Source organism: Panthera onca, chromosome C1, assembly GCF_046562875.1.
Source record: "Panthera onca isolate mPanOnc1 chromosome C1, mPanOnc1 haplotype 2, whole genome shotgun sequence".
In the NCBI taxonomy this organism is placed as follows: Eukaryota; Metazoa; Chordata; class Mammalia; order Carnivora; family Felidae; genus Panthera; species Panthera onca.
Window position 1 is genome coordinate 201,280,302 of NC_138346.1, and position 23,313 is coordinate 201,303,614.

At 52.9% G+C, this 23,313-nt stretch overlaps 1 protein-coding gene and 1 long non-coding RNA gene across 2 annotated transcripts; one reads left to right on the forward strand and one right to left on the reverse strand.

Moving 5' to 3' along the window:
• Positions 1–1,421: 1,421 nt before the first annotated feature.
• On the reverse strand, positions 1,422–15,172 carry LOC132672641 (uncharacterized). The gene is made up of 2 exons (XR_009607615.2): positions 14,871–15,172; positions 1,422–1,768 (listed from the first exon to the last, which is right to left on the reverse strand). It is a non-coding gene; the product is annotated as an uncharacterized LOC132672641 (long non-coding RNA).
• Positions 15,173–15,353: 181 nt separating this feature from the next.
• Positions 15,354–22,441, forward strand: TENT5B (terminal nucleotidyltransferase 5B). The gene is made up of 2 exons (XM_060624856.3): positions 15,354–15,808; positions 20,505–22,441. Exons 1-2 carry the CDS (start codon positions 15,545–15,547, stop codon positions 21,522–21,524), a joined length of 1,284 nt encoding a protein of 427 aa, XP_060480839.2. The 5' UTR covers positions 15,354–15,544; the 3' UTR covers positions 21,525–22,441.
• Positions 22,442–23,313: the final 872 nt, after the last annotated feature.

Below are 23,313 nucleotides of genomic sequence, written 5' to 3' on the forward strand. Positions count from 1 at the left end.
TAGTGGTGACAGTGACATTGATGGTGACGTGGTCAAGTGATGGAAACGCTGATGGCTCAGGTCTTGATGTTGGTGGAGGAGGCGACGGGGCTGGTAACTGACTTGATGGTGGCTGAGGTGATGGCTTAACGGTGGTGGTAGATCCCAGCATTGATGGAGAGGTGACAGCAACAGTGGTGACCTATCAGGTAGACCTCAGGGCTGGGTTTCTCTCGGCCTTCATCTGACCCTCCGGATGGGGAGGTTGGAGAGCTAACAACTACATTTCCCTCCCTCCAGCATCTGCCTGTGGAACAAGCTCCACCAATTATTATCTTTTTTGATATAATTTATCGTCAAGTTGGCTAACATACCGTGTGCACAGTGTGCCCTTGGTTTGGGGGGTAGATTCCCAGGACTCATCGCTTACACACAACACCCAGGGCTCATCCCAACAAGTGCCCTCCTCCGTGTCCCTCACCCATTGCTCCCTCTCCCCCGCCTCCCCCGCCACCAGCCCTCAGTTTACAAGCTCCACCAATTAGATTCAGTTGGGCAGGGTTTGGAAAGCTAAAGTGAGGCGCAGTCCTGGGTTTTCTCCTTTGTAAAATAGGACCAAAAATAAAACAGTGCCTGGCACGTGATAAGCACCATGTGAGTGTTAGCTGTTATTGCTGGGGGGAGGGGAGGGTATTTGTATGTTGTTCTTGTTTCCTGCCACCTCTCGGCTGTTCCTGCCGGCCAGCAACGTCATGGGGTTCTTCTGCAGCAGCATTCCAGAATGGACACAAAGCCCAAGATCCAGGTCAGATGAAGGGCGGGACCAAGGAAGTGCTAGCATTGGACAGACCGGGCCCCACTCCACGACACTCAGACTTGATTGTCACCATCAGACACCACACTGACCACTGCTACCACCTTTCTGAGCGAGTTCTAAGCCCTCCTGTCTTTGTATCCCTCACTTGACATTCAAAGTCCTGGGCTGGAGCATCCACATGGCTGAGCCCAGGTTGTGTGTCCCCGTCCTACCTGCCAGGGGTGCGAGGAGGGGTCAGCAGTCCCCTTCAGCTTCAGTAGTGGGTGATGGGGACTCCCACAGTAGGGTCTTCCCCCGAATGGCAGGAGGGTTTGGAGGCAGGGAGGCCAAAAAAACAAAGAAAGGCCACTCAAAGGAAGCCTAGTGCCTAGGCGGGAATAAAGAGGGAGGCGACTGGACCTTTCAAACCTGACCAGACTCAAAGCCCCTGCGATCACCCACCAACTTCTACTGCCACCCCTATGGGACACTGGTCCATCTTGTACACTCTGGTCAAATGCAGATGGAATGCTTTACCCCTTCCCTATATAGCCCAGCGCAGAGCAGAAGGCAGGCCTAGACATTCAAAGAGGATGTTATATCAATGGCCCAGGGAGAATGAAAGGGAAAGGAACATGGACATCTATTCATTGATTCCATATCCATTTATTCGGCACCAACCAGGTACCAATATAGCGGAGGATGAGGTCCCTGGCCCATGGGGCTTACAATCTAGTGGGGAAGAGAGTCAAACCGGTAACACATCCATAGATGAGGCGACTGCAGGGCCTGAAATGTGAGAGGGACGAAACAGAGAGAGGAGCTGGGAGCCCTTCAGAGGGAGAGGTCAGGGGAGGCCTCTTCGAGCTGAGGCTGGAAGGATGAACAGCCAGATGTGCAGAGATGGGGGGCAGTTGTGGGCCCCAAGACGTAGGGGCAGGAGCAGGCTTCCAGAACAGAAAGGGTGGCCGTGTAGCTGGAGTAAATGAGAAGCTGAGTGGGAGGAGGAAGTGAGGTAAAAGATAAAGAACTGGCCTTTCATTCCAGCCAATGGGAAGCCAATGGGGGCTGGTTTTTTGGATTTTTGGGTTGGTTGGTTGTTTGTTTTCATATGAGGAAGGACTTGTCCTCAAGGATGAGTCAGGAAGAAAGAGGAGATGGGCACAGTCCAGGTAGGTGTACGGTAGAAGTAAGGTGAGGGCTTCCCCCATGCTGGGCTCCTGTTTCCTCAATGACATGAGGCTTGGTCATCGCGGCACGAGGGGTGGGGGATAATGGCGGGACATGTGTCCATTAGGCCATGTCAGGCTTCCAGGGTCCAGGATGGAGCTATGATCTAGCCCTAAGGAAGCCAGGCTTTAACCAGCCCTCGTGCTCACCAACACCTAGCGGTTCCCTAGGGAGACGGAGGCACTTCCTTGACTGGCCCCTCCCCTGCCACCGAGAAGAGACCAATAGTAGCAACTGAAGCCTCAACCGTCACAATCAGATGTCACCTACAGCCACCATCATAACCACCGTCACCCTCACAATAGGCACAAGGACAGGATAGGAAACCCTGCTCCTGGGAGTGAACGGGACCCTGTAAGCTAGCTGCGGGGGACCTGGGGAAGACACGGTCCTGGGACAGAGCCAGTGGCGTGCTGGAGCTGGCTCCCCCTGGCTTGTGAGAGCTGAGTCTGTGAATCTCCTCCCAATTCTGCATGCAGTAACAGCAGGGGGAGGCTGAAATCAAGCACAGTGGGGGAGTTTTCGCAATTTTTCCCAGCTACCCAGTTCACCAACATACCTCTGGACAGAGCCTTGAAGACAGGGAGAGACCCTGACCCCACCACTTGCCCCTGTAAACTCCAGAGCCTGGAGCAGGATCAGCAGAAGGAGGCAGCCAACCACGTCCACAGAGTCTGGAGGGTAGGCCATCTGGTGCGGGGGGATGTGGGTGGAGACAGGAGGTCATCTGCCCCCAAGATACATCTGATAGTGAACTGGGACCCTGCATATTAGCTCAGGGACATCACCTTCACCGGAGCCTCTGCTCCAGCCCAGGAGCCCAGGAGTGGGCTCCCAGCCAGGCCGCCTGACTCACCATCCGGGAGTTGGAATCCTGGGCTGGGTCTGTCCTGGAAGGTCTGCTTCTCCCCGTTCCCTGATCTCAGGATGAGCCCTGACCCTGGTCACAAACTGGGCCTGAGCCCGGTGACAAAAGATCTCCACCCAGGCCCAGACAGAGCCCCACCCTGGTTCCGGGTTGGGCTCTGATAGGCCACCGAAAACACTCTCGCCTCCATCTGCACACAGGCCCTGGCTCTGCCCTAGACTCACAGGCCCCTGTGCCCCAAGCGGAGCAGGCCTGGAGAGGGATTGGCTCAGCCCCTCTACAGTCCTCCTGCCTGGAAAAGCAAATGGTGGGAAACAAAACAAAATTAAAAGTCACCACCAGCTCCTCCTTGCTTTAGTGACACATCTCTGTCTTAGGAAATAAGGCCTAAAGGCAAAGTACATTTTCTAAGGCTAACCCCTCTCCACCTCTGCCAGGCTCCCTCTTCGATTTGGAGGATTCTTGCCCTAAACTGTTCCTCCCACTGTCCCCAGACACAGGCCTCCCTGTTGCCAGGAGGAGAGAGAGCTGTGAAAGTCCCAGGAACGTCATCTGAGAGCCTAGGGGATGGAGGCCAGGATCTTATCTGGCTTATGGACTTGGGCAAGACTCTTCTCTTCTCCACACCTCAGTTTTCCCATCTGTACAGTGGGAGATTTAGCCCTCCTGCTCTAATATCCAAAGTTAGGAAACCTGATGGAAATTCAGGGCCCCGTATTCAAGCATCGGAAGGGCTGTCTTTTCTGCATAATTCAGATCCAGGGGACCCACGAGACCCAAGAAACTTTTCCTAAAACATGTATGGGCTACTGGGTCCAAGTACTGGCATATCCTCTCAGTTCTGGTACTCTGTACTAGTGACTTAGCTTCTCTGGCCATCTGTTTTCTCATCTGTCAAATGGCAATAACACCAAGTTTGTGAGGATCAAATGAGGTAGTGGCAAGAAAAGTGCTTTGTAAGCTGCAGGGTACAGTACTCCTGGGAGGGAGGGAAAGTTATTAATGCTGTCGGTATGGGTTGATGTTTTGCCTTCCAGCAGAGCCCAGAAAGTGGACCAATCTGGCCTAGCTCTCAAGTGGGAGATCTCCTCAAAGTCTCTTCAGGACCCTCGACCCCAGCCCTGCCAAGAACCAGCTTGAGCCCAGCGTAAGCCTGCTACCTGGCCTCCCTACCTCAGGACGGGACAAATCTTCCTCACTGGACCCCAAAGATTGCAGGCTTTAGAGCTGGACCAGCCTTGGGGGTCCTCAGATCCCATCTCCTTATAGTGGCCCAGATAGGAAAGGGGCTTGCCCCAGGAGGCACACAGCATGTTAGTGGCAAAGCTGGGCCTCAGACCCAGCCCTCTCCTTCCTATGAGACTCTTTGCTCTAACTCTGGCCTCTAAAAACAGTGTCCCCCTGGAATCCTGACAGCAGCAATGCCCCTGCAGCTGCCCCAAGTCAGCAGACCCTGGCCAGGCCAGGAATCTGAGAGAGAGGGGCTGTCCAAGGCATCCCTCCACAGGCTTCACGCTCTGATGGGCTCTCACCTCCTCCAGAAAGCCTTCCCTGACTGGCACCCAGAAAGGCTCAAAAGTGACTTTCCCCCCACACCTCCCCTTTGACAGAAAACCCCTTAAAGATGAAAGGTGTCTGCCTGCCCGTCTGCTAGCCCCTACATGGAGTGTCTTCAGGGTAGAAGACAGCTGAATTCTTCTGGGCTTCCCACCACAGGGGCCTAGCCCAAACTGAGGGCAAAGGGAATAAGAGGAGAAGAAAAGGGGAGGGGAGGGGACGGGAGGGGAGGGGAGGGCAGGCTGGGCAAGTGATCACTGCCCTGGGAGTTTGAGACCCAAGCCATTGGCAGGGAAGAGGGTGAGGCTGGCAGGACTGGAGACCCGGAAGCCCCGCCTCCTTGGACTTCAATTCCCCGGGCCTCCCTCCCTCCCCCACGGTCCATTCCCCCAGGGCGGGCTCCTCCCGTGGGAACTGCTGTCTCAGCAGCGGCGCCCAGCCACGCGGCTGCCAGGAATGAGGCTGGGCAGAGGTCGGGGCGGGCCTGGACAGGGCTGCCCCTTGCTCGGGCCTGGGGACCGGGCAGCTCTGGGCCGAAGTGGGCAGGGAGGGCAGCTGCGTGGGCCCTGGGAGCTGGACGCGACCTTCTGCTGCCTGCAACAGCGGCCGGACAGCACCTGGGAGCTGGTTAGAGGTGTAGACTCCCAGGTCCTACCCCGGACCTGCTGATTCAGAATCTGCATTTTAACAAGATCCCCAGGTGACTCCTAGGCACATCACAATTTGAGAAGTCCTGTTCTAACAAGAGTCCGCCTGCATGTGTACAGGTTAAAGAAAAGGCGCCTACAAACTTCCAGTTATAAAATGAGTAAGTCACAGGGATGTAATGTACAGCATGGTGACTACAATTAATAACACCGATTGTATATTTAAGAGGTGCTGACAGAGTAGATCTTAAAAGTTCTCACCACAAAAAAACAAATTGTAACTATGCATGGTGACAGATGTTAACTTCTTGCAGTGATCACTTCACAGTATAAACAAATATCTAATCATTATGTTGTACACCTGAAACGTATAATGTTATATCAATTATATCTCAATTTCAAAAATTAAATCATGAACAAAAGACATAGATTACCTTCCTTTTATTTCTTCTTTAAGTTTAAGATAGGATATTATCTTTTTTCCCCCCAAATTAGGAATGTATAAGTAGGATTATATTACCTATGAATTGTATTCCATCACAGGAAAGAGGTATTGCAGAATATTTGTTATAAAATGGAGCGTGGGGGAGGGGAGTGCCTGGGTGGCTCAGTCAGTTAAGCATCCGACTTCGGCTTAGGTCATGATCTCATGGGTCGTGAGTTTGAGCCCCACATCAGGCTCTGTGCTGGCAACTTAGAGCCTGGAGCCTACTTTGGATTCTGTGTCTCTGTCTCTCTCTGCCCTCCCCTGCTCGCTCTCTCTCTCTCTCTCTCTCAAAAATAAAGAAACGTTAAACATTTTTTTAAAAAAATGGAGCGTGGGGTCTGCTGGGGCTGGAAACCCACTGATGAGAACCCGCTCCTGTTTTCAGTCAGCAACCTCAGCCCTGAGGAGACAGAAATGGGGGTGAGCAGCCCTTGAACCTGAGAAGCTTCTACTCTAGCAGGGGTAGACTACTCTAGCAGACTCTAGCTTCTACTCTAGCCGACTTATATCACCCACCACTTTCCTGAGCCTCAGTTTCCTCACTCATGGAATGGGCATAATTAATCATCAGTCATCACCACTTCTTTTTTTTTTTTTAATTTTTTCTTTTTAACGTTTATTTATTTTTGAGACAGAGAAAGACAGAGCATGAATGGGGGAGGGTCAGAGAGAGGGAGACACAGAATCTGAAACAGGCTCCGGGCTCTGAGCTGTCAGCACAGGGGCCCGATGCGGGGCTCGAACTCACGGACCGTGAGATCGTGACCTGAGCCGAAGTCGGCGCTCAACCGACTGAGCCACCCAGGCGCCCCAGTCATCACCACTTCTAACAGGCTCCACCAAGCTTGGGGACAGGGAGGAGCTTTGTGAGCAGCCTCAAACCTGAGGCAGGTGAGGTCCCAGAGTGCCCTGTTCACAGCTCAGCCTTCTGATGCATCTTCCTGCCCTTCCAGCCCCCAGCCCTCCTGTTCTTCCCTCGAGCCTCGTCTTCATCTATGGTCTTACTCTTCTTCCTTCCTCCTTGATCTCCCCGCAAAAACACCTGTCTGAACCTTGCTCCCTTTAGCAAATTAGCACTGTTTCTGGAAGGAGCAAACATTCATTGAATGCCAAGTACACAGGCATCACTCGCACACTGGGTCTTTTATGCCAGCCCTGAGAGGTAGGTGATAATGCCCCCAATAAACAGATGAGGAAACTGAGGCTCAGAGAAGGGGAGTGATGTGCATCCAGAGCGCAGAGCCAAAAAGAGGCCCAGATGGAAGAGGAACTCAAGCTTTGGGCTCCCACTACCGCAGGCTTCCTCAGCTGGAAAGCAGGAACCAATTTTCAGTGACCTTAGGGAGGACTAAATTTAAAGTCTCGCCTCAGGGATCTGGCTGTGGCCACATTGCACCACTCCCTGCAAGATCTGCTTCTAGAAGAGTGCTCCTTCCTCCTTTCTTCAAAGCATCCCTTCACTTATTCCATGAATATTTATTGAGCGCCGAATAACCAGCAACACGGTTCCAGGAGCTGGGGTACACAGAAAACAAAACCAGGCAAAATCTCTGCCCTGCTGGAGCTTCTGTTCCAACGGGGAAAAGGAAAACAAACAAACAAACAAACAAACACACGTGCGCGCGCACACATAGCCACCCACCTACCCCCCCCCTCCCCACACACACACAGCATGATGTGTAGATGGCGTTGGGTGCTATGGGAACCATAAAGAGAAGAGAAGAGGTCTCTGGGGTGGGAGATTGCCATGCTCATTGGTTAGTGAGCAAGGCCTCGGTGAGAAAAGAACCTGGAGGAATGAGGGAGAAGCCAGGTGGCTCTCAAGAATGAGTTGGGCAGGGGCGCCTGGGTGGCTCAGTCGGTTGAGCGTCCAACTTCGGCTCAGGTCATGATCTCGCAGTTCGTGGGTTCGGGCCCCACATCGGGCTCTGTCCTGAATGCCTGCTCAGAGCCTGGAGCCTGCTGCGGATTCTGTGTCTCCTCTGTCTGCCCCTCCTCCGCTTGCACTCTGTCTCGCTGTGTCTCTCAAAAGTAAATACATGTAAAAAAATAAAAAGAGTGAGTTGGGCAGATGATAGAGCAATCGCAAAGGCCCTGGGGTGGGACAGGAGCACAGTCCTGTCCCAGGCGGCCAGTGCACCTACAACAGAGGAGGGAGAGGAGAGGAAGAGATGAGGCGGTGGGTATCCTGTAGAGCCTTGTGATTCGAAGGACTCTGGCTTTCTTCCAAGTGAGATGGAGGTATTGCAATGGCGTGATCTGACTTATGTTTTAAAAGGATCACCCAGGCTGCTGGATTGCAAATAGACTGTAAGAGACAAGTACAAAAGCAGGGGGCCAGTAGGGAGACTCCAATAATCCAGGAGAAGGGCGATGGTCACGAGGTGGCAGTAAGTGGCGGTTGGGGGTGGGATGGGGTCAGACTTTGTATTCAGAAGGTAAAGCCAACAGGACTTACTGACACTTGATGTGGCACGTGAGCGAAAAGGGAGTAAAAAAATCGCTTCAGATTTTCAGCCCAAGAACTAGAAGTTGCCATGTGCTACGGGAGGAGCATTTCAGTTCGAGAATTCCGCTCTGGACGCGTGAAGTTTGAGAAGACAACAAACATACAAGAACAGACGGTTCCCAACTTAACGACGGGTCACCTTACAATCTTCTGACTTTACAACGGTATGGAAGCGATATGCATTCTGTAGAAACGATACTTCAGATTTTGATTTTGGATCTCTCCCCAGGTTCGAGATAGGGGGTTAGATCCTGGATCCTCTCGTGACGCTGGGCAGTGGCATTGGTGGCTCCCAGTCAGCCAGCGATCGCAAGGGTAAATAACTGATACATTGACAACCGTCTCGCACCCGTACAACCATTCCGCCTGTCACTTCCAGGACAGCATTCAAAACGTTGCAGGAGATATTCAGCACTTTATTACAAAATAGGCTTTGCGTGAGATGCTTTTGCCCAACTGTAGGCCGATATAAGCATTCAAGTACGTTTAAGGTTGGCTCAGTTAAGCATCCGACTCTTGATTTCAGCTCAGGTCGTGAGGTCATGGTTCGTGACATGGAGCCCCGAGCCAGGCTCCTCACTGACGGTATGAAGCCTGCTTGGGATTCTCTCCCTCCCTCCCTTTCTGTGCCTCCCCTGCTCATGCACTCTTTCTCAAAATAAATAAATAAACACTAGAAAAATAATTGCATAAGCCTGGAATTGGGAAGCGAGCTCGGGCCTGGAATACGTAAAGCTGGGGTTTGCCAGCACGTGGATAGCCTTTAAAGCTTGAAACTGACTGAAATCACCAAGAATGTGAGTACGGACAGAGAAGATGAGAGGACTAGGGAGTGAGTCCTGGGCATGTCACTGCTTAGAGGTTGAGGGAACGAGGAGGCAACAAACCAGTAGTCAATGAAATAAAAACGTCAGGGCTGTAGACTGTCTTAGATACCAAGTGAAGCAAGTGTTTCAAGAAGGAAGGAGTGATCAGCCACAAGTAATTTGCAGGTCTAGTAAAATACGAGGATTCAGAATTAACAATTAGAATGGGAGGAATTTTTCAAATCACATATATGCTAAGGGACTTGTATCTAGAGAACTTTATATCTAGAGGACCTACATCTTTAGATATCAAGAACCCTTAAGAGTCAACAATGCTAAAAGTAATACAATTACAAAATGGGCAGAGGACTTGAGAGACGTTTCTCCGAAGACACGGACAGCCAATAAACACACGGAAAGATGTTCAGCACCATTAGCGATCGGAGAAATGAAAATCAAGACCATTCCAACACCACCTCATACCCACTCAGATGGAGCTAGTGACAAACGAAACAAGTGTTGGCGACGATGGGGAGAAATTGGAACCTTCGTACGCTGCTGGTGAGAATGTAAAATGGTGCAGCCACTGTGGGAAACAGTCTAGCATCTCCTCAAATGGTTAAACATCAACTTCCCTTATGACCAGCATTTCCACTCCCAGGAATATACCCAAGAGGAATGAAAACATATGTCCACACAAAACCTTGACAACACCAAGAATGAGCTCTAACTATAGACTTGGGATGATTGTGACATGTCAACATAAGCTCATCAACTGTCACAAATGTACTGCTATGGTGGGGGTGTTTATCATGGGGGAGATTATGCGTGTGTGGGGGCAGAGAGCATATGGGAACTCTCTGTACCTTCCTCTCAATGTTGTTATGAATTGAAAACTGCTCTCAAAAAAAAATTTTTTTTTAAATAGGCTCCACGCTGGGCTTGGAGCCCAACAAGGGGCTTGAATTCAGAACCCTGCGATCAAGACCTGAGCTGAGATCAAGAGTTGGATGCTTAACTGACTGAGCCACCCAGGTGCCCCTAAAAATATTTTTAAAGAACTTGCACGACTATTCATAACAGCCAAAAAGTGGAAACAACCCAAACGTCTACCGACTGATGGACTGATAAATAAAATGTGGAATATCCACCTATCCACAGAATATCATTTGGCAATAAAGAAAAAGTGAAACGCTAATGCTACAATATAGATGAACCTTGAAAACATTATGCTAAGTAAAAGAAACCAGTCACAAAAGACCACCATTTATCTGAATGTCCAGAAAGGGCCAATGTATACAGGGACACAAAGTTAGTCGGTGGTTGCCTATGGCTGTGAGCTGAGGGGGTTCGAGGGAAATGGGGGGTGACCGCTAGAGGGTACAGGGTTTCTTTCTGGAGTAATAAAAAAAGTTCTAAAATTGATTATGGTACTGGTTGAACAACTCTGAATGTACAAAAAACCACTACACTGTATGCTTTCTATGGGTGAAGTGTATGCTATGCAAATTATACCTCAATAAAGCTATTACTTAAAGAAATTGATGATTGGACTCAGCAATGTGAAGGTCACAGGTGACCTTGACAAAACAGTTTCGGTGCCGTGGTGGGGACAAACGCTGACTGAAGTGTGTTCAAGAAAGAACAGAATAACTGAAGACAGTGAGTACAGACATTTTCAAAGAGTTTGCTACCGAGAGAAATGGAAGGGAGATGTGAGATCAAGAGAGGTGTGTTTTAATTTTGTGGGGTTTTTTCTAGATACAAGAAATTATGTTCTAACATTAATTGGAACGATGCAGTGGAGAAGGGGAAATGGCCAGAGTGAAGTCCTTGAGCAGGTGAGAGGCAGGGGTCCTGGTGTATAAGTGGAGGGGTTGCCGCAGAGAGGAGCAAGCGGGATTCATCCGAAGCAGCAGGAGGGCGGCTAGAAATGAGGCACAGACCCAGTGATTGGGTAGGTGTTGAGAGTCTGCAGAAATTCTCCTTTGATTGCTTCTATTTTCTCAGTGATGTAGGAAGCGAGGTCTTCCGCCAAGAGGGGCGGGGGAGGAGCTGTCCAGGACTGGGGGGAGGAAGAGAGTTAAGGAATTGTGTCTAGGACCGCAGGGGAGTGACAGCACCGGGCTCTACTCTACGGGGAGGACAGCCACACAGTGCTGTCCAGGGCTCTCCAGGGCCCCTGGAGAGGCCCCCTGACGCTCAAGTGAGACCTGTCGGCAGGACTGTGTGTCTTTCTTCAGCTTCAGTCAACTGTGGGGTACAAACGCACAGCTGAATTAACCAGGGTGTGGTTTTGCCAGGTGAGCGCAGTTTAACAAGAGGGGAGCAAGGTGGGTGAGGGTGTGTGCAACGAAGTAATTATAATGATGGTCTGTGGAATCAAAGCTGGTTAAGGAGGCTAGAAACAATGGGGGAAAGGTGGGAGGATCAGTGGACTGAAGGGCCTGGTGAGTCAGGACCCAAGGCAAGGTACTGACAAGGTCCAGGAAAGTACTTTGGCCATGAGGGGCTGAGGCAGGATGGATGGCAAGAACCATAGGGGAGGGGAGGGGTGATTCTCCAGAGGCAAGGATTGTCCCTGCGTAATCGAACAAACCGAATCATCCTCAGAGGCAGGCCCAGGGTAGGACCTGGGCGTGGGGTTCAGCCAGATCTGGGTGTGAAGCCTGTCCTTCCAACCATGGGGCCCTGCACAAATTAATTTGTTTCTCTGAGCCTCAGTTCCCTCTCATGCAAAGGGAGAGATCACTCCTTTGTCAAAAGATTATGTTCTGAAAATGGAATAAGAAACTGTATGGAAATTGCCTAGTGTGGTTCCAGGCACAGGGTGCTCAGTAATGTGGGCTGATCCCAGAATGCTCTTGTCTGGAGTTCCAGGGCAGAGGAGGGGCTGATGTGGAAGCCAACACTCTCCACAGGACCCCTTCTCCTTCCCACCACCTCAAATCGTAGGTGAATGGAAAAGCCTGACTCCATTTCACCGCCATTTTACAGAATAGGAAACTGAGGCCCAGAAAGGGAAAGTGACTTACCTATGTCACTACAACTCGACTATCATAGAGAGTAAATTTCCTTTTAAAATCAGAGTCAGGGGGCACCTGGATGGCTCAGTCGGTTGAGTGTCCGACTTCAGCTCAGGCCATGATCTCACGGTTCGTGGATTCGAGCCCCATGTCGGGCTCTGTGCTGTCAGCTCAGAGCCTGGAGCCTGCTTCGGATTCTGTGTCTCCCTCTCTCTCTCTGTCTCTGCCCTTCCCCTGCTCACACTCTGTCTCTCTCTCAAAAATAAACATTAAAGAAAAAAAACTTAAATAAAAAATAAAAATTAAAACAATTTTAAATTTAAAAATAAATAAAATCAGAGTCAGAAATTAAGACGGGAAATCTATACTGGAGGGAAAAGGCTCATATATAATATTTGAAAGCCAGATGGACTTGACTCTTCAGAGGGTACCCCAGCCATTGTTCCCTTCCATCCCCTGGGACAATAAAAAGTTGGCCGTGGTGAAGGTGAAAAACCCTCCTGAGATGCCCCTGCTCTCTCGTCTTCTCTCTCCTCTTCCTACATCCCCAAATCACACACACTCCCAGGGCAGTGATGCTCAGGTCCTGTCATTGGGCAAACATTGGTCCGATTAGCTTTGAAACAGAAGTGTCAACAGAAGGGTGATTCATAGCTCAAGCATTTGCTAATTGCTCTTCCTAGGCCAGACAGCAGGAGGGAGAGAGAGGGAAGGAGATCTCTAAGTTTCCTTTCTTAGAGAACTTGATTCTAGAGCATGGGGTGGCCCTATACCCGGCTGCCCTCATGGGGCCCTACCCCTGTGCAGTTCCAACCCCAACCAGTCTCCCTGGGCAAACCCCTCTGGCTCTCTGGACACCAGTTTCACCATACATAAAGTGAGAAGTGAATGAACAAAATGACTGTCACAGCCCCCTGCCCCCAGCTCGGGCCTTCAGAGTTGTAGGAATGTATGGTCTGGTACCCTCTCTGCTGCCCGGCCTGTCCAAGGACAAGCACAGGGAGATGGGACAGAAGTGGATCCAGAAGCTGTAATGGGAATGCAACCTCCTTAGGGAGGCTTTCTGCGATCACACCCCCAACGGACATCAATCTCTCCAGTTCTCTCTCTCTCTCTCTCTCTCACATATACACATGGCTGCTTTCTCTCCCGTTCCCTGTTTTATCTTCTTAGCACTATCTTAAATGTCTTATTTATCTGTCTCCTTGGCCATTGTCTTTCTACACTAGAATGCCAGTTCTAGGGCAGGGACCTCGCCTATCATATCTCAGGGCCTAGCCCAGCCCCTGGCACACAGTAGGTGCTTAGTATATATGTGTTGGTTGGTGGATGAATGAATGAAGGAATAGATACATCTGGAGGGTGGTACCAGGGCTGTGCCAAGGATGACTCTGTGATCTGTGCCAAGTCTTCCATGAGGAGCAGTTGAAAAATAGGGCTCTGGAGTCAGGAGACCTGGATTCAAGTCCCACCCTGCCAATTAGTGGTTGTATGACCACGTCACTTGACCTCTCTAAACCCCCGGTTTCTTCATCTGTAAACTGAGTTATAATGATCCCACATCTTGAGGCGTATTTTTAGAAATTAGAGGTCATGTATGTAAAGCGACCTGATACATAGTAAGTACTAAGTAGATGTTAGTTTCCTTTCTTTTCCTTCCTCTGCAGGAGCATGGAGGTGGTAGATCAGGGGTTTGAAGACTCTAGGCTCAGCAAAGGAAGTTTCTCATCTATTTCTTCTCTTCCAAAAGAAGGGAAAACAAAATAGCAAGGAACTTTACTGAGAACGGTGCAAGGGACTTACCCATAGTCACACGACCTAGCAGTGGAGCAAGGTCCCCTTCCTTGGGGAAAGAGGAAGCTCCTGATCCCAGACAAAATGGAAAGAAGGGCGAGGGTAGGATCTTGCTTGTGGGGGCCTCCAGAAAGAGGAAGTGACTGCTCTAGTCAGAGAGTCAGGCTCCTGACAAGCTGGTGATCCTGGAATGTAGTTTATCATTTGTAGGTCTTGGTTTCTCCTTCGGTACATTGGGAATATCACTCCTTGCCCAGCCTGCCTTACAGAATGGGAGAGTGTTAGGAGAATGATATTTAATCTAAGAGAAAATATTGTAGTGAAATATTGCCACAGGTACATATTTTAAAATCAGAAGAAAAGATGAATTTAAAAATAATAATGAGGGGGTGCCTGGGTGGCTCAGTCGGTTAAGCATCTGACTTCGGCTCAGGTCATGATCTCACAGTCCATGAGTTCGAGCCCCGCATCAGGCTCTGTACTGACAGCTCAGAGCCTGGAACCCCCGCTCGCTCGCTCTCTCTCTCAAAAATAAATAAACATTTTTTAAAAATCTTAAAAAAAAAAAAAAAGAAAGAAAAGAAAGGAATAAGCCTCATCCCTCTAGGCTCTGTAAAGTGGGAAAGAAAAGCATGTAAATATATTATTTCAGCAGAATATACGAAAATGTTTTGGCAACCATAAATAAATCAAAATTTAAAAAATATTTATTTAACATCTTCTCTGGGACAGATAAAGAAACGGGCTCAGAGAGGGTAGTGACTTGCCTGGGGGCACACAGGACCTGATAAGGCTGAGAAGAGGCTGGCACGAAAGACTTCCACCAGCTGCTCAGGAAGCCCCTACCAGAAGACGGTGCAGAGGAGCCCAAGACGCTGGGTCAGGAAAGCCAACCCCCCATTTGCAGCTGCTGTTCATCCTCTAGCCCCGTAAAGGCCCTGGGTCTGCACAAGTGTAATAGAAAGAGCATGCGCCACAGATTCTATAGCCCCGGTTCAGCTCCAGGGCCCCAACTCATTTGCTCTGTAACTTTGAGGGAGTCACGCCCCCTCTCTGAGCCGGTTTCCCCTCCCTTCAATGGGAGTGTTAACGCTAGCCAGGCTGTGGTTGGCAAGGGCCAATCAAGAGTGCATTAAGTAATATCTACCTTAGTACACACAGAGTTCGTTACCTTTCTTCAACTCTGGAAGAGCAGGAGGAGCGCTGTGTGGAGTCGAACAAGTGGCGCAATCTCTCTGGGCTTCTGAAAATAGCAGATGACCAGGACCAGGCCAGGGGCCTTCTAAATTCCTTCCAGCGCCAAAAAGAACCCTGGAATTTTTTAGTGGTCCAACTCCGCTACAAACTCCACACAGGTCACTTCCCCCCCGCCTGCCCCTGGAGGGCGCAGTCCCTTTAAGTCTAGGCCTGCCCCGGCCCGGGCCAATCACTGAAAACAGAAGGTCTTTAAGGACCAAAGGAGGGAATTCAGCCCGTTCAGGTGGGCGGGGTAGGGGCATGCCACCCAGCCAATCGGAATCTCCCTAGCGACGAGTGACCAAGGTGCAAAGCGCTGCTGACCAATGGCAGAGGCGCAGGGAGGCGGGGCGCTCCCACTGTGTGACAGCTGTCTGGACCAATAGACATGTCGCCCGCGGCCTATAAGAGTCCGCTGGGCGCTGGGCTACGGGCTCTAGGGTCGGTTGGTCGTCGCCGTCGGAGGTGTGCCCTGGGTTTGCCTCGCCGTCGCTGCCTCCCAGTCCCTGCAGCCGCGCCCCTCGCCTTGGCCCCGGCCCAGCCGCTCTCCCTGCCCTTCTCCCCTTAGCCACCCCCCGGTTTCTGTCGTCGGGGCCCGGGGCCGGGCTAATGATGCCGTCGGAGAGTGGAGCTGAGAGCCCGGACCAGGCAACTGCGCAGGTGGGGACGGCTGCGGCCTCGGAGGTGGCCACGGCCGCCCCGGCAGGCGGCGGCCCCGACCCGAAGGCCTCATCGGCCTCCCTCGGACGGCACCTAAGTGGGCTAGGCTGGCCACAGGTGAAGCGACTGGATGCGCTCCTGAGCGAACCGATTCCCATTCACGGGCGCGGCAACTTCCCTACTCTGAGCGTGCAGCCCCGGCAGATTGTGCAGGTGAGAGGGCACCGGGAGGGATTATGGGGTCTCCAGCCTGAGGTTCTTGTGCTGGAAGGCACCCAGAGTCTGTTCGATTCGCTAGACAGCTAGGGAACCTGAGGCTTAAAGAGGCACAGGGACTGTAACAAAATCGCACAGCGTATGGATAGTAGACCATGCGCCCTCCCCACTTGGCTCTCCCTTCCCCCGCCTCTGGAGAGCCCGATCGAACCGTTCACCCTTGCCTTAGCTAGGAAATGGGAGGAGAATGGGGAGGGACTTGGCTGAGGGAAGGGGGGGTGGGGAGAGGAGTGGCGGGTGAACAGATCTGCCTCCTCAGACAAGAGATACCAGGCAGCCCTGAATGGGTAGGTGTTCAAAATCGGGGTTTTTTCACCCCCAAATCGTCATGCTGGGCCTCACCACCCCCACACCCCTTCCCTCTCTCAAGGTCCTAGGGTCAGACTTTGTCCTGTGCTCCCACAGCTCTTGGCTCAAGAGCCCCGTGGCTAAGTGGAAAAGCCAAGAAATCCCAATAAGGACTCCCTCCCTCTCAACTGGGGTTGTGGCAGGAGGAGATTAAGCACCACGCTGGACCTGGTGGCTGCATGCCGAAAGGCAACGTCAGGTGTCCAGTTTAGGTGTCTCTCCTCTTCCCCAAAGTTGGAAATGAAGGCTGACCCTGCCTCCTGAAGAACAGGAAAAGAGAATTCTGGCAACCCCTCTCCCCATCCTCAGACTCCTTTTTCCCTTTACCTAACTTTTCAGCACCCCTAAAATTACTCTTCCATTTGCGTAACCTAGGTGCTGTCATACTCTGAAATGCCAGAATATGGTAATTACTGTGCCCATTTTGTGGCTGGGGAAGCGGAGGTTCCAAAAGGGGCAGTGAGCTGCCTAAGACTACCTAAAGAAGTGAAAATCAAACCAAGAGAATCATAAGTCTTCTTGGGAGCCGCCTGCTGCAGGTTCAAGGTTTCCAACCCCTTCCCCAGCTCCTAAGACTCAACTTCTGAGTCTTAGGGAAGTCTTCTGATAGAGACCAGAAAATCCAGCCACAATTCCTGGGTATTCCTGCCAGTAGACAGACTTTCCTTTGCTGGAGTTATCCATAGAAGCTAGTGAAGCAGGCCACTCCCCTGCCTCCAATTGCTTCCACTGAGGAGGAGGGTTGTAGGCTAGGGGATTACCTCGCCCTCCCTCCCAGGGAATGGGAGGGGGTGGGGGCAGATTCCCCAGGGCTGACTCACCCAAAGCCCCAGTGGTGCTCACTGAGGCATTCCTCTGCTGCCGGCTGTCATAGGGTAATTAGGAAAAACCAGTTGAGGGTTTCTTTTTTCCTTAGGACTCTCAGGTCAACCTTGGGGCCCCAACTACCGTATCTCCAGGACTGTTGTCCCAGACATGGGGGAAGGCAGAGCCCAGTGCAGAAACACCGCTCTGCAGGGATGAGATGTGCTCTGGAGGGGAAGTCCCTGCCAAACTGCCTTAACTGGTGCCTGCTCTGTGTTAAGCCCTATTCAGGACACTAGGGCCATGGATATGACTGGGACCTCTGGGAGCACTTCTCTGCCTTTGAGATGCTCCCTGCCAGGTGGGGGGACTGCAGGCCAAAAGGAGCTGACTTTACAGGGCAATAATAGTACAGTGTTCTCCTAGACTAGGGTCAAAGATATCACAGAACAGGGAGCTGCTAGCTGGCGTGGGGAGAGGCAGGGGAGACTTCAGAGCTGCACCAGGAGGCTGGACATCTGGCGTCAGGGCCTGGACTGTTATCAGTTTTGCTGGGCCCAGTGTCCCCATCTGTCCAGTGGGATGGGTTGGACTACTCTCCCAACACCCTTTCAGGTTTCAGAATCCAAAAGGAACAGGGACCTTCACCTGCCTGCACAATTGCATCCACAGGGAACGACGTCCATCTCCTGGTGGGAATCAGCAGCTGGCAGCTTCACAAACTATTGGAATATATATGTGTGGTGGGAGGTGCTGCATGTGTATGAGGGGGTGGTAATGGGCTTGGTGTGTGTGGGGATGGGGGCCATCCGTGCTGGCTGTGAATGGAAGTGGGAGGTGCTCCAGGTGGGGGGAGTAGAGGAGGGGTGTTGGGTGTGTGTAATGGGGGATGCTGGCTGTCCACAGTTCAAGAACCAGAACCTTTCTCCCTCTGTACCCCCCCCCCCAAGACGTTGCCTACGGCAGCGATCTGAGCAGTTAGAGATGCTATTCCTGCTTGTACCTGAGCTAGAGGGACCCATTCTCCTGTAGGAGGCCCCCCTGCCCATAGCTCTGGGAGGCCCGGTTCTAATTAAGCTCAGCTACTTATTGGCTGTGTGACCTTGGATAAGTCCTTTGCCCTCTCTGGGCCCAGGGAATTGAAGGAGGCAATCTGATCTCTCCAGCTGCAGCCAGAGGGCCTGCATCAGGCAGCTCCAGAGTCAAGTGTGGCAAGCCTGCTGGCTGACAGCACCTATAGTCCCCCTGTAGGTCTTGGCAGTGGCCCAGGAGCAGAGTGGTTCTGGAGAGGCCCTTGGCACAGGAGAAAGGAGGGTGCAACCGCTGCCCCCTTCGTGGCTGGAAAGTCTGATTCAGGAGGTTCCAAGCTGCCCTGCAGTCTTTGGGTGTGGCGGTATCTGGGGTCCGCCTGCCAAGCTGGCTGTAGTCACACCTGGGAGAGAGAGACAACAGCTGCTGGCTGGCTGACACAGGAGATTTAACAAGGGTATTGCTACCTCCTCACCAGGCCAGATGCCATGCCCTGGGGTGAGCATCAGCCTGGGAGCAGGAGCTGGCACTGAGTAAGGCGCAGTCAGCTCTGTTAGGACCTGGGGAGGGGGCTGGTCTGCTCTGCAAGTCTGGCAGGGTCCTTGGGACAAGGTCTTGCCTGCTTCCCTCCTTGGCCCTGCAGGGGCACGGCTGTCAGGCTGTGGGTTGCAAGTCCCACAGGCTAGACTGTAGCAACTGGCCCCTTACTTCCAGCTTCCCCAGTCTGTCTGGCCAAGGCATCTCCCAAACCCCACCTTCCTGTTCCTAACTACCCTGGCTCTGAGCTTCAGTGACTGGACAGTCACCCTCACTCTGAAATTTTGAAAGACAGGGAGGATTAGAACCCTGGGTTATGGTCTCTGCTCCTTCTAAACCCTGGGATGGCAATGTGATACAATGAGAGTCAGCCACACCTGGATTTGAAGGTGCCTATAAATGATCTTGGGCAGATGACTACACTCCTGTGAGCCTTGGTTTCCCCATCCATAACTTGGAGAGCATAAAGACCTATCCCCTGTAGATTCTGCTGAGAAGGTCCAGGCATTCAACAGGTGCCTGATATTCCCCACCCCACCCCAAGCTCCTCCCCTCCATGTTCCTGATGGCCAATTGCTTATCCCCATAGCCATTACAGTACCTTCCCCCAGTCAGGGTCCTCCTCCCGGAAGCCTTCCTGGAGGGAGCCGCCTGCCTCAGATTGCCCCACTGCAGCTTGCCTCCTCAGCACTTAAGTGCATTCTTTGCGGTAATTCCCTGAGAAGCGAGGAGGGCAGCCCAGCCCAGTGCTGGGCGCTGACTTGGCAGCAAGGCGGGGTTGCAGAATTACTCAGGACAGGAATGCTGCCTGGTCACTTTCAGGATGGTGTGTGAGTCCTCTGGGTTGCTAAGAAAACCGAATGTCTGGGCCCAGCTTCTTTCTTCTCCCCGCACTGTCCTAGGCCCAGAGAGATGCCTCTGGCCAAAGGAACAGACCCGAGATTGCCTGTGGTGTTCCTGTGTCAGCAGATGGGGTCTGCTACCTCTCTTCCTACTTGGGCTGGGTGCCGAGCGCTTCCCGAGATGATCACCCACCTCCTGTCTCAAGAGCAGAAAGTGCCTGAGTTTTAACTTCTAGCCCTGCCACTTCTAAATGACGCCCTCTCTGAACCTTAGCCCCCTCTCGCCCCCGTAAGCCTCAGTTTCCTCATCTCTAAAACAGGTGTAACATGTGCTTCACAGGGTCCTTGTAAAGATGAGTTAAGATGAGTGTGTGTGTCATAGCCAAAAGAGCATGCATGGACTGGAGAATCCAACTGACCTGGGCTCTACTTTCTGACCTTGACACGAATCTTAACCTCTCTGTGCCTCAGGTCCCCCATCTGTGAATTGGGATACTAATGCCCAAATACAGGATCATTGTCAGGGTTAATGTAGTAATGTGGGTGAATGGGAATTACGTTCCCAACACATTTGAACAGTTAGCATCATGCCTGGCACAAAACAAAGTGTTTTACTTGCAGTTTTGGAGAGGTAGAATCGCACAGTGGTTAAGACCTGCACTGAGTTTAATTCACCAGCTGCGTGACCCTGGGCAAATTACTTGGCCCCTCTGTGCTTCTGTTTCTCCATCTGCAAAATGGCATTCATCGTATCTACCTCATAGGGCAGGTAGTTGAGAATTATGCACGTTTATAGCCTAACGTATAAAGTGCTTAGACCGGGACCTGGTATTTAGTCAATTCTACGCGTCTGCTATCATCGGTGCTATTCCTTCTGAGTCTTTCCTCTAAACAAGTCATACTCCAGATTAGGAAATCAAAGTCGAGAGGGTTAAATGGCTTTCCAAAGGCACGACAGCTGGTATGGGGTCAACATGGTTGATGTTGGCGTGATTATCACGGGGAAGCCGGTGGTGGACCCCCGGGGGGGCCCAGACTCCCGCCACCTCTCCCTCCCGCCGTCTCCCCCGCAGGTGGTCCGCAGCAGCCTAGAGGAACGGGGACTGCGCGTGCACGGTGTGCGATTGCACGGCTCGGCTGCCAGCCATGTGCTGCACCCTGAGAGTGGCCTGGGCTACAAGGACCTAGACCTGGTGTTCCGCGTGGACCTGCGCAGCGAGGCGTCCTTCCAGCTGACCAAGGAGGTGGTGCTGGCCTGCCTGCTGGACTTCCTGCCGGCCGGGGTGAGCCGGGCCAAGATCACGCCCCTGACGCTCAAGGAGGCGTACGTGCAGAAGCTGGTGAAAGTGTGCACGGACACGGACCGCTGGAGCCTCATCTCGTTGTCCAACAAGAGCGGCAAGAACGTGGAGCTCAAGTTCGTGGACTCGGTCCGGCGCCAGTTTGAGTTCAGTGTGGACTCCTTCCAGATCATCCTGGACTCCCTGCTTCTCTTTGGCCAGTGCTCGTCTACGCCCATGTCTGAGGCCTTCCACCCAACGGTGACAGGTGAGAGCTTGTACGGGGACTTTGCCGAGGCGCTGGACCACCTGCGGCACCGCGTCATCGCCACGCGCAGCCCCGAGGAGATCCGCGGTGGCGGCCTCCTCAAGTACTGCCACCTCCTGGTGCGGGGTTTCAGGCCGCGGCCCAGCACCGACGTGCGCGCCCTGCAACGCTACATGTGCTCCCGCTTCTTCATCGACTTCCCAGACCTGGCGGAGCAGCAGCGCACGCTGGAGCGCTACCTGGAGGCTCATTTCAGCGGGGCCGACTCAGCCCGCCGCTACGCCTGCCTGGTGACACTGCACCGGGTGGTCAACGAGAGCACCGTGTGCCTCATGAGCCACGAGCGTCGCCAGACGCTGGACCTCATCGCCACGCTGGCGCTCCAGGCGCTGGCTGAGCAGGGCCCCGCCGCTGCGGCCGCCCTGGCCTGGCGCCCCCCGGGCCCCGACGGGGTTATGCCTGCCACTGTCAGTTACTACGTGACTCCTGTGCAGCCTCTGCTGGCTCGGGCCCACTCCTATCCCACCTGGCTGCCTTGTAACTGACTCAGACCCTCGCCACAAGGGACTGGGCCTTCCCTGAGAGAGTGGGGCCTCCCGGAGTGTGGAGAGGAGGTGACCAGAGACAGGCGGCCGCTGCCAAGTGGCCCCGCACCGCTGCAGGGTTGGGCCTCCTACTAAACAGAAGGGACCCCCACTCATCCCCGAGTGAGGCCCCCGTGGGCTTAAGGCCAAGCTGGTGTTCTTGGTAGACAGAACCACACTTTTGGACCAGCATGGTTGTGGGGTGCAGGGGCTGTTTTGTCTTGGGGGCCAATTGCGCTCAGGACACGAAGCATGTTTGGGGCGATAGCCTCCATGCTCATCGTCTTAGGTAGATTTCTGCGGCCTAGGAAGGTCTTGGGTTGGTTTCCGTGGCCTAAAAAGGGTCTTTTCGGCTACGGCCAGCCCACAGTGATCCCTGCAGCCCACACAATGACCAAAATATGGTATGGTATGTGAACTACTCACTTCGGGTTGGGCCGGACCCCTAACAAGGCCTGGCCATCCAACCTGGCTAATCACCAGGAGGAGGAAAACTGAGGCACGACGCAGATACCTGGGTTTGCAGAGGGATAGGTTTAGCCCAGTCCCCAAACACCCCCACCCCAAGCTGTCAAGGTGTGCAGTGGGCAGGAGCTAGGCCGCTGGGGGGGGGGGGGGGGGGGGGCGGGACACACTCCAGGTCCCCTCTGGGGTGTTGTTCCCTTCCCGTGTGTTGTGAGGATCCCTCCTGCCTGAGAGCTTGTTCTCCGAAGGGTGCTGGACCCAAAGTGGCCACAGCCAAGTGCTCTCCCCCACTGGCCTGGTTATGGGTCCCCACTTGGAGGAAGGGGAACCATGCCCCACCCCCTTTCCGATCCCTCTGGATTTGTCACCATTTTGCACTCTGAACACCTGCCAATAAAGATTGTCTACACTAAGCCTAGCACCATGCTTTCTCTTGGGAGAATGACCTTCCATGGCTGTGGGGGCTATGGCTGCCTCTTCCAGCCTGCATCTGGCTTGCATTGAGGGCAGGGACATTCGGGTACCCTGGTGTCTGAGTCCTGGCTGTAGCTGGGGGGTTTCACCTCCTTCTCTCCATACCAGCCCCAGCTGGAAAACTGTGCTGGGGGCTCGTGTCTCACGTGTGACTTGTACCTGCAAATTGCCACAGCAGGTCTCTTGTGAAAGAGTAAACATTGCAGTGTTTTCCTACCTGGAGTCCTAATGACCCTGGACTTGGCCTTACACTCCAGTGCTCCGGGCTGCTTGACCCCAGCTCTCCCCACCCACTCGGGAAGCAGGTGGAGGACAAGCGGGATGAATCTGAATTGGAGACCCGTTCAGTAGTGGCAGCTAAGCCTGGGGGACTTCTAGCGTCGCCCAGAGCCAGAGCCCAGGTTCAGCCTCCCTACCTCAGGGGGAGGTTCTATCCTCTGGCTCCCTCTCTTATTCCCAAGGGCTGATGGGCACACTCTGGTCTGCTCTAAATAGGTCCCCTAAGAGAGGCAGGGTCTCTTCTTCCCAAACCCAGCTGGGGCCATGCCAGGCTGTCCAGCAATGAGTGGCAGCTGCACGCTCTCAGGGAGCTATTCCCTCAGGGCATCAGCCAGTCACTGGCCTGGACGCTGCCCACTGTTTACCCAGCCTCTTTGATCCAAGGATTGCAAAGCCCTTAACACAGACAACCTCATTAGTGGTTTCTGAAGTGATGGCTTGAGGTTCTAGTCAGGGTGAAAAAAACAAGGCCTCAGAGGAGGCCCCAGGTGACCTGGGTGAGCCCAGCCAACTCACCGGCTCACTAAGTCTC